The sequence below is a fragment of the Leptonychotes weddellii genome, unplaced genomic scaffold (assembly GCF_054177405.1).
Source record: "Leptonychotes weddellii isolate Sample4059 unplaced genomic scaffold, ASM5417740v2 HiC_scaffold_9157, whole genome shotgun sequence".
Taxonomy (NCBI): Eukaryota; Metazoa; Chordata; class Mammalia; order Carnivora; family Phocidae; genus Leptonychotes; species Leptonychotes weddellii.
This window is the reverse complement of record NW_028063163.1, coordinates 1-8263: the sequence shown is the minus strand read 5'-3', so window position 1 is coordinate 8263 and position 8263 is coordinate 1. Positions and strand designations below refer to the sequence as shown.

The 8263-nt window shown below is 63.0% G+C and overlaps 1 protein-coding gene across 1 annotated transcript; it reads left to right on the top strand.

Moving 5' to 3' along the window:
* Positions 1 to 537: 537 nt before the first annotated feature.
* LOC115944366 (obscurin-like) lies at positions 538 to 7501 on the top strand. Its single transcript, XM_081811653.1, has 7 exons — positions 538 to 910; positions 1011 to 1283; positions 1837 to 2109; positions 2378 to 2574; positions 2719 to 2794; positions 5273 to 5545; positions 6483 to 7501. Exons 1-7 carry the CDS (start codon positions 553 to 555, stop codon positions 6827 to 6829), a joined length of 1797 nt encoding a protein of 598 aa, XP_081667779.1. The 5' UTR covers positions 538 to 552; the 3' UTR covers positions 6830 to 7501.
* The last annotated feature ends 762 nt before the right edge of the window (positions 7502 to 8263 follow it).

The window sequence follows — 8263 nt, the reverse complement described above, 5'->3', positions numbered from 1 at the left end:
CCTCACTGCACCCAGTAGACACGCCCCTGCACCCATAGCCACGCCCCTGAGGTTCTGCACTGCAACCAGTAACCACGCCCCTGCACCCAATAGCCACGCCCCTGCACCCGTAGCCACGCCCCCGAGGCGCCTCACTGCACCTGGTAACCACGCCCCTGCACCCGTAGCCACGCCCCTGAGGTGCCCCACTGCACCCAGTAGCCACGCCCCTGCACCCGTAGCCACGCCCCTGAGGCGCCCCACTGCACCCGGTAGCCACGCCCCTGCGGTTTCCCCTCTGCACCCAGTAGCCTCGCCCCTGCAGTTCCCCTCTGCACCCAGTAGCCGTGCCCCTGCATGCCTATAGCCACGCCCCGGTGGTTCCCACCCGCAGACGCTTAGCAGCTCGCCCCTCCCACTCTGTAGTTGTGCCCCAGCCCTTAGTCCCATCGCCCCCAAACCCTCAGCTGAGTGCCTGCCGTGCCTCCCCTATTTTATAGCTGCTGTCTGGCGGTTCTCCCCTGCACCCCTCTAGGCACCCCGGGTCCAGCCCCCACTGTCTCCCCGACCCACATGGTTGCACCCCCCTGGCGCCCCTGTTGTCGCCCCCTGCGCCCCCTAACTGTTCCCGCCCCTGCCCTCACGCTCTCCCGCTTCCCCATAGCTGCACCTGTGCGGTTCCTCAGGGAGCTGCAGGCCCAGGAGGTGGACGAGGGAGCCACGGCGCGCCTGCACTGCGAGCTGAGCCGGGAGGGCGCCAGCGTGGAGTGGCGCAAGGGTTCCCTGCAGCTCTTCCCCTGCGCCAAGTACCAGATGGTGCAGGAGGGAAGGACCGCCGAGCTGCTGGTGCGTGGTGCAGAGCAGGAGGACGCCGGCCACTACACCTGTGACGCTGGCCACACGCAGAGCACTGCCAGCCTCTCTGTCCGAGGTGAGCGGCCCCGCAGCCCCTCGCCCTCCATGGGGCCCTCCGTCCCCCAGCGGCCGGCGCCCTGCTCGTCGGCCCTAAGCGCCCCTCCCTGGCCCCCCAGGCCCCAGGCCCACATTCCAGGAGGAGCTGCGGAGCACGGAGCAGGAGGCGGGCGGTGTGGCCCGGCTTCGCTGCCAGCTGAGCGAGGCAGAGCCCGGAGTCCCAGTGCAGTGGCTCAAGGAGGGTGTGGAGCTGCACGGGAGCCCCAAATACGAGATGAGGCGCCTGGGGACCACATGCGAGCTGCTGATCCACGGGCTGGAGGCCAAGGACACGGGCGAGTACGTCTGCGTGGCCGGTGGTCAGAAAACCGTGGCTTCTGTCATGGTCAAAGGTGAGCCCTTCCTGCCACACCCTCTGCCCCGGTGGCTGCCCTGGGGGTGCACCTGGCCTGGCCCAGCTCCCATTAAGGCCGAGCCCTTGTCTGGGCGTCGTTCTCAGGGCCCTGGGGTCATAGGCTCTGTCTTCTCCTTTCCGCTCCACTCTGGTGCAGGTGCTCCTGGAGAGGAGTGTTCACAGTGGGAAACACGCTGCACCCCCCAGCACTGCCCTGCGTCCCACCCCCGGCCGTCAGGAGCCCTGGGCTGCCTTAAAGGGCTTGCCTCCCGGCTGTCCTGGCCAGGGCAGGGCTGGCCGCAGGGTGGGGATGGACAGAGGCAGCCCAGCACCCCCCAAGTGCTCACGTTCCTTCCAAACAGAGGTGCCCCCAGCCCAGTCTCTGCCCCTAGGAGTCGGGTGTCGTGGTGGCAAATGTGTGGGGCACATAGAGGCTGGGGCAAGAGAAGACTGTGAGGGTGTTCAGGAAGGCTTCCTGGAGGAGGAGGAGTGGGAGGTTGGCTTGGGTGCTCTGACCTGGCTGGTAAAGGGATCTCTCACCTACACCCCAGAGCCAGAGGTGACCATTGTGCGGGGTCTGGTGGATGCTGAGGCGCAGGTCGACGGGGACGTGGAGTTCACCTGCGAGGTGTCACGGGATGGGGTCGCGGAGGTGGAGTGGCGCCTCCAGGGCCTGCCCTTGCAGAGCAACGAGGTGACGGAGGTGTCCGTGCGGGGTGGCTGCACCCACATGCTCCGGCTGAAGGGCGTGACACCCGAGGATGCAGGCACAGTCTCCTTCCACGTGGGCGTCCACACGTCCTCTGCGCAGCTCACTGTCCAAGGTAGTGGGGCCGGGCAGGCTCACTGCACTCGGCTGGAAGGTCCGGGCCCTCTGTGGGCCAGACACAGATCTCTGGATCCCTGCCTTCGGGGGTGGGGAACTGGTGGGGAGGTGGCCCTGTGAGTGGGCGATTCTGGGATGGCCAAGACATGATGGAGTGGGGCCTCCCGTGCTTGTCCTCAGGAATTGGGGTGGGGTGCTGGGGCAGACCCTGGGGTCTGGGACGCACTCCTGACCTGGAGACCGACGCTGCGTCTCCCTCTGTGCAGTCCCTGAGGTGACCATTATGGAGCCCCTGCAGGACCTGCAGCTCAGCGAGGGCCAGGACGCCCACTTCCGGTGCCAGCTGTCCAGGGCCTCCGGCCAGGGGGCCCGCTGGGCCCTGGGAGGGGTGCCCCTGCAGGCCAATGAGATGAACGACATCACTGTGGAGCACGGCACGCTCCACCTCCTCACCCTGCACAAGGTGGGCTCCCTGGGACCTGTCCCCAGCCACAGTGCTCCCGGGGGTGCGGGTGAGGGAAGGTCCCAACTCCAGCCGGACTGGGCTGGGGGCCTGCGGAGATGGTGGGAGCAGGGCTGCCAGGCTGAGACCCCCTCTCTCCTTCAGGTGACCCTGGAGGATGCTGGAACCATCAGTTTCCAAGTGGGCTCGTGTAGCTCGGAGGCCCAGTTAAAGGTCACAGGTGGGAGCCCCCTCCCCTAACCAGCGCCTTGCCTGTGGGTGTCTGTATTTCCCTACTCAGGGAGGTATTTGGGTGTGGTGTGACCAGAAACCCAAGCCTTCCAGAGGCGATCTTGCCTTGGGTTGGCGAAGTTCCACTGCTTGGTGGCTAAAGCCACAGACCAGAAAGCCCAATGAGATGGACCAGTGCAGGTCAGCTTGAGACGTTCTGGTGTGTGTGGGATCCCAGTATGGGATGAGTGCTGTTCACAGGAGGGAGGTGGGGAGGCTGGCTGCTGTGGGCCTGGGCCCTGCGGTGGAGGCAGGGCCTTTTCCACCCTCCAAATGACTACTCTTGTGACGCCAGTCCCTGTGCTCATGTCTACACTGACACACAGCTGTGCCTCCAGCAGATTTCCAAGTCTTGATGCAGCAGCACAACTATGATGCATGTAGGTTTAGACAAGAGCATACGAGTCTCCAGGCCTGTAGGCAGGATCTGAAGACTTTCAGCTTGGTTTATACTTTGTCCCCAGAGCTGGTCATCTCTGAGCCTTACCCTGGGAGCATCTCCTGTTCTGTCCTACTCCTGGTTTTCAAGCTGATCCCATGCATCTCACCACCCATCCACATCCATCATTCTGTATATATCCATCCACTCATCCATCCACCACCCATCTCTCTGTATATCTACTTATTATCTGTTCATCCCTTTATCCACCATGTACCCATCTACCGTTCATCCACCCACCACCCATCTATCCATTTGTTCATTTACTGTCCATCTATTTATCTATCATCCATCCACTCATCCATCCATCCATCCATCCATCCATCCATCCATCCATCTGCTCATCCACCCATCTACTATCTATCCATTCACATTCATCTATCCATCTACTGCTCATCCATCCACCAGTCATCCATCCATCTGCTCATTCACCATCCATCAATCCACCATCTATCTGTTCACCATCCATCCATCCATCTACTGCTCATCCATCCACCATCCATCCATGTGTCCATCCACCATCTACCATCTATCCATCCACACATCCATTCACTTCCCATCCATCTGTCCACCCCATCCATCCACCATCTATCCACCCATTCATCCATCCATCCATCCATTCACTTGCCATCCATCTGTCCACCCACATCCATCCATGTGTCCATCTATCCACCCACCATCTATCCATCCACCATTCATTCATCCACCCACCATCCATCCATCCATCTGTTCACTTGCCATACATCTGTCCACCCACCATCCATCCATGTGTCCATCCATCCACCCCCCATCTATCTTACCATCTACTTAGAGAGGGGACAGATGCAGCTTTGCCCTCAGGGAGTCCCCAGTCTGGTGTTGGAGTTGGACATAGAGATAGAGACAGAGTGTGTCCTGAATCTCAGGTCCCCTCTCCTCCTCCACCAAATTTTCAGAAGGTGGACAGACAGAGTCAGCTCTGGGAACTGTGGGGCTGGGTAAGGCTCCAGAGTGCAGTGCCCTCAAGTTGAGTGATGGGAGAGGGGTAGGATCCTGGTTGTCCTGAGCAAAATGGGTCCAGTAAGGGCCGTGTGTTTATCAGGGTGGGCATCTGTGAGGGGGCAGCATGGGACTGGGTTGGGCCTTGCAGGCTATACCGAGGGCTGTGTGTCTTGGCCCCTCTTGGCCTGGTGTCCCCAGTTGGAGTGTGCTGTCTCATGTACAGATACCTGGCCATGGCTTTGTGGGGAGGGCTGTGAGCATGGGGGTGTGCGAATGGGTGTCCTGTTAGGTGGCATATGGATGAACTCGGGAACTCTGCTGGAGATGGGAATGCGGAGCTAATGGGGTAGGGTGGGGATGCAGTCAAGTGTGCACTTTTGGGAGAGGGTGGACAGGCAGGTGGGGCTAGGGCGTCAATGGTGCACCCCCGGGATGGGCATGGAGGGCCTTCTGGGGGAAGGGCCAGCCATGGTGGGTACAGGGGTACAGAGCAGTGGGAAGGGCCTGGGTTCAGGCCCCACTGTGTGACATGTGGCATTAGGGCCAGGGAATCTTAGGGCTGGAGGGACCTGAGGGCACATCTGCACAAATGGAATTCTGGGGATGGGAGAGACACCTGCTTCCACACCTCCAGGAATGGAGGGCTTACCTCCCAAGGGAGATCCCACACCGTATCAGAGCATTGGGCCCCATGGCTTCTCCTCCTCACCCCACACCCACCCCACAAAGATCACAGTTTTGGGGCTTGGAGACTGTGTGTTGTGCCTTCTGAAAAGGGCATGGAGGCAGGTCATCAGTCTCCTTTGGTGCAAGTGGACGTATTCCAATGGGGGTGTCGGGTGCAGGGGGGCTGAGCTGGCCCTCCACGGGCTTGCCATGGGTGGTCTCTGTATCTCATTCTGCAAGCAAGGCGGGCCGGCTGGCCTGGGTGGATCTGTAGACTCAGACCCCAGGCTGGCCCCACAGACCCAGGGTGCCCAGCGCCCTTCCTTTTGCCCTCTTGTGCAGAGGCAGCACCATGCCTGGTACGTGGCTTGCAGAACGTGGACGTCTTTGCGGGGGAGGTGGCCACGTTCTCCTGTGAGGTGTCCCGCGCGGGTGGGCCGGAGGCCCGCTGGTGGCTGGATGGCACCCTGCTGCAGGATGGCCCCCAGAGCGCCATCTCCGTGCGCGGCGGGACCCTCCACTCCCTCACACTCTCGGGCCTGGGGGTTGCTGACTCAGGCACCATCACCTACCGCGCAGGGCCCCTGGTCTCCACGGCCAAGTTGTTGGTCAAAGGTATTGGCCGACGGGACCTGCCCCGGGCTGGGGCTTCTGCACCTGCTGACTCGGCATGCTTGCTGCGGGCTCCCTGGGCGGCGGGTCTGGGGCTGGCCCCAGGACACGGACGGGGCAGGCACCGTGGGAGGTCTGCTATCCTGATTTGTGGAATTTGTGGAAGAGAGTGGTGAAGCTGCAAGCCCACCGCCTCCACCCACCTGTAGGGCCACGCCCTGCTTCCTGCCTGGGCCACCACGCTGTGGGGCACCTGAGGGCAGCCAGGAGGCGAGAGCCCCCTTCCTGGAGCTGGCCGAGGCGGCACTGTCCCTGCCCGCAGCTGCTTCCCTTGCTGCGGGCTCAGCTGAGGTCTTGTGCCCTTCTGGGAGAGAGCTAGCCTTTGGGGAGGGACACCGGTGGGGGTGTCAGGCACTTCTGGGACGGCTGGCCAGCAAGGCTTCGCCTGGCACCCTGGTCCTCCTCTGTGCTTCTGCAGAATTAACGGGCCATTCACCCGCATCCCAGGGGCGACCCATTTGTTGAGTAGGATGTCAGCAGGCCAAGATGGGGTGGGGACCTCAAGGAGGCCGGCGAGGCCCCTGGAGAAGGGACAAGCTGGGCTGGGGGTGCCACGTGCCCAGCAGAGGCCTGGGGGCTTTGAGGACAGGTGTCATGTCCCTGCTGAGGCAAAGGGGGTGGGGAGGGAGGCAGGGGCTTAGGGGACAAGATGGGTGAGGAAGGGCCTAGCCCCGACGAGGCCGAGCCAACAGTGCCGTCCTCGCGGGTGGTGGTGTGGGGGGCAAGGCTTGCCCTGCGAAGAGGGCCCCGGGCCGCCGGGGCAGGTGCCCCTCCCGCCACAGCCCCGCGCTTGCTTGCTGCTGAGCCGCTGAGACCAGAGGGCGGGTGGGGTGCAGCCACGTGGCCCCAGCTGACGCGTGACCGGGGTGTCGGCCGACAGATCCCACGGTGGAAGTGGTCAGTGCCATGCAGGACCTGGTGGTGGAGGAGGGCGGCCGGGCCGAGCTCCTCTGCCAGTACTCGCGGCCGGTGCAGGCCACGTGGAAGATGGACGAGCAGGAGGTGCGGGCCGACGGGCGCCGTGTCATCATAGAGCAGGACTGGACCGTGGCCAGGCTGTCCTTCCAGCCGGCCTTGCCTTACGACAGTGGCATCTATTCTTGCGAGGCTGCAGGCACCCGGGTGGTGGCCCTGCTGCATGTGCAAGGTGAGGCCTGCCCGGCCCTGGCCTGGCTGGGACCGTCCTTTGTGGTGCAGAGGCAGGTGGGGACGGCCAGCGCCCTGTGACCATGTGGCCCTGCCACAAAGACAGGGTCCGGCGGGCAGACCCCCTCTGCTCCCAGAGCAGCCTGGCAGGACAGGACGGGGTGCTGGGCTGAGCTCCTCGAGTCCCGGGATCTTAGCCACGCTCCTGTCCGGGTCGGCCACCCAGCAGGCTCTCGAGCCCTGTGTCCCCGTCCGCGGCACGGCAAGGACACTCTCTGGGAACCAGGGGTGGGGGGCGGTGGACGGCAGCCCCTGTTGCATCTCTTGGCTGCTGCCACGTTCTATTTAGGAAAATCTGAACCCCTCCCCGTGGTGAGTGAGCTGGAGGCTGCAGGCAGTGGTCAGGGGGCCACCTGCCGCGTGGTGCGCCCACTGTTTCACTCTTGAAAGATCTGAGTTGTTAAAACGCTGTGTTTTTGGTTCCCAGAGGCACAGCTCCGAACAGACAGCAAGCCCTCTGTGCAGCGACCATCGCTGTGGGGGCTGAAGGCAGGGGTGAGAGCTGATAGCTGGAGATGGGGATGCACTTCTAAGCCCCCTCTAGTGCCACTGATTCTGATGTGGGGAGGAAAGGGGACGGGCTGTGGGGATGTCTGGTCTGTGGGGCGAGCAGCCCAGGGCCAGGAAGGTGACCAGAAGAAGGACATGGACAGGTCCTCTGGGTACTCTGCTCTGCCCCTTTCCCTCCCTGGGACTCCTTGTCCATAGCGGGCACCCTTGCCCGCAGGGCACATGGACTCTGTGGACAAGCTGGGATTGACCACGAGGGCTGTGAACAGGTTTCATTTGGGTGTGTACCCCAGAGAGCAGTTGGGGCCGTGCGCCTGGCTGCCCCCACCCCCCATCCCTCAGGTCGGCGTCTGAAGTCATGTGAGTCAAGGTCACACCCTTCCCAGCATCCAGGCCAGCCCTGGCTCACCTGGCGCTCCTTTCCGGCCTGACATGCACCCCCCTCCCAGGACCCCACCTGGCGCCTTGCATCCCTTACTCTGCTGGCCAAGTCCCCGCTGGCCCTCATGAACCCCTCCTTCCTTCCCATCCTGGTGTCCCTTCTTGTCGCTGCTCCTGCCCAGCTCAGTCATGCCCATTCTGAGGTTCCTCCTCCTCCTGGAAGCCCACTCAGACTGTTCCTATGGGCATCACCTGCCCAACAGGTGGTGTGTTGTGGGAATGGGCCGTGGCAGGGGGCAAGCAGTGCGGCCAGGCATGCCCAGTCCTGAGCTCGTGGCTCACACACACACAAACTCGTGTGCACTTATTAAGACTGGTGTTGTGTGTGCATGAGAGAACGAGAGGGGTGGGGATTTAGGGCAGAGGTCTGTCTGGTCTGGGGAGTGAGCGGAGCAGCTCAGCAGGGCTGATAGCTCTGGCCGGGGGCATTTCCAGAGCCCCATGCGCAGCCTAGGGTGGGGGAGGGCGGGGGGTTGAGCCTGGCTGTGCGTTAGGCAGCTGCGG

Bases quoted from the DNA above. Each gene is read 5' to 3' on its own strand.
- LOC115944366 (XM_081811653.1), top strand. From the start codon at position 553: ATGGTTGCACCCCCCTGGCGCCCCTGTTGTCGCCCCCTGCGCCCCCTA. The intron at 1,284-1,836 runs GTGAGCCCTTCC...CCTACACCCCAG, and splicing joins GGCTTCTGTCATGGTCAAAG to AGCCAGAGGTGACCATTGTG. The intron at 2,795-5,272 runs GTGGGAGCCCCC...CCTCTTGTGCAG, and splicing joins GGCCCAGTTAAAGGTCACAG to AGGCAGCACCATGCCTGGTA.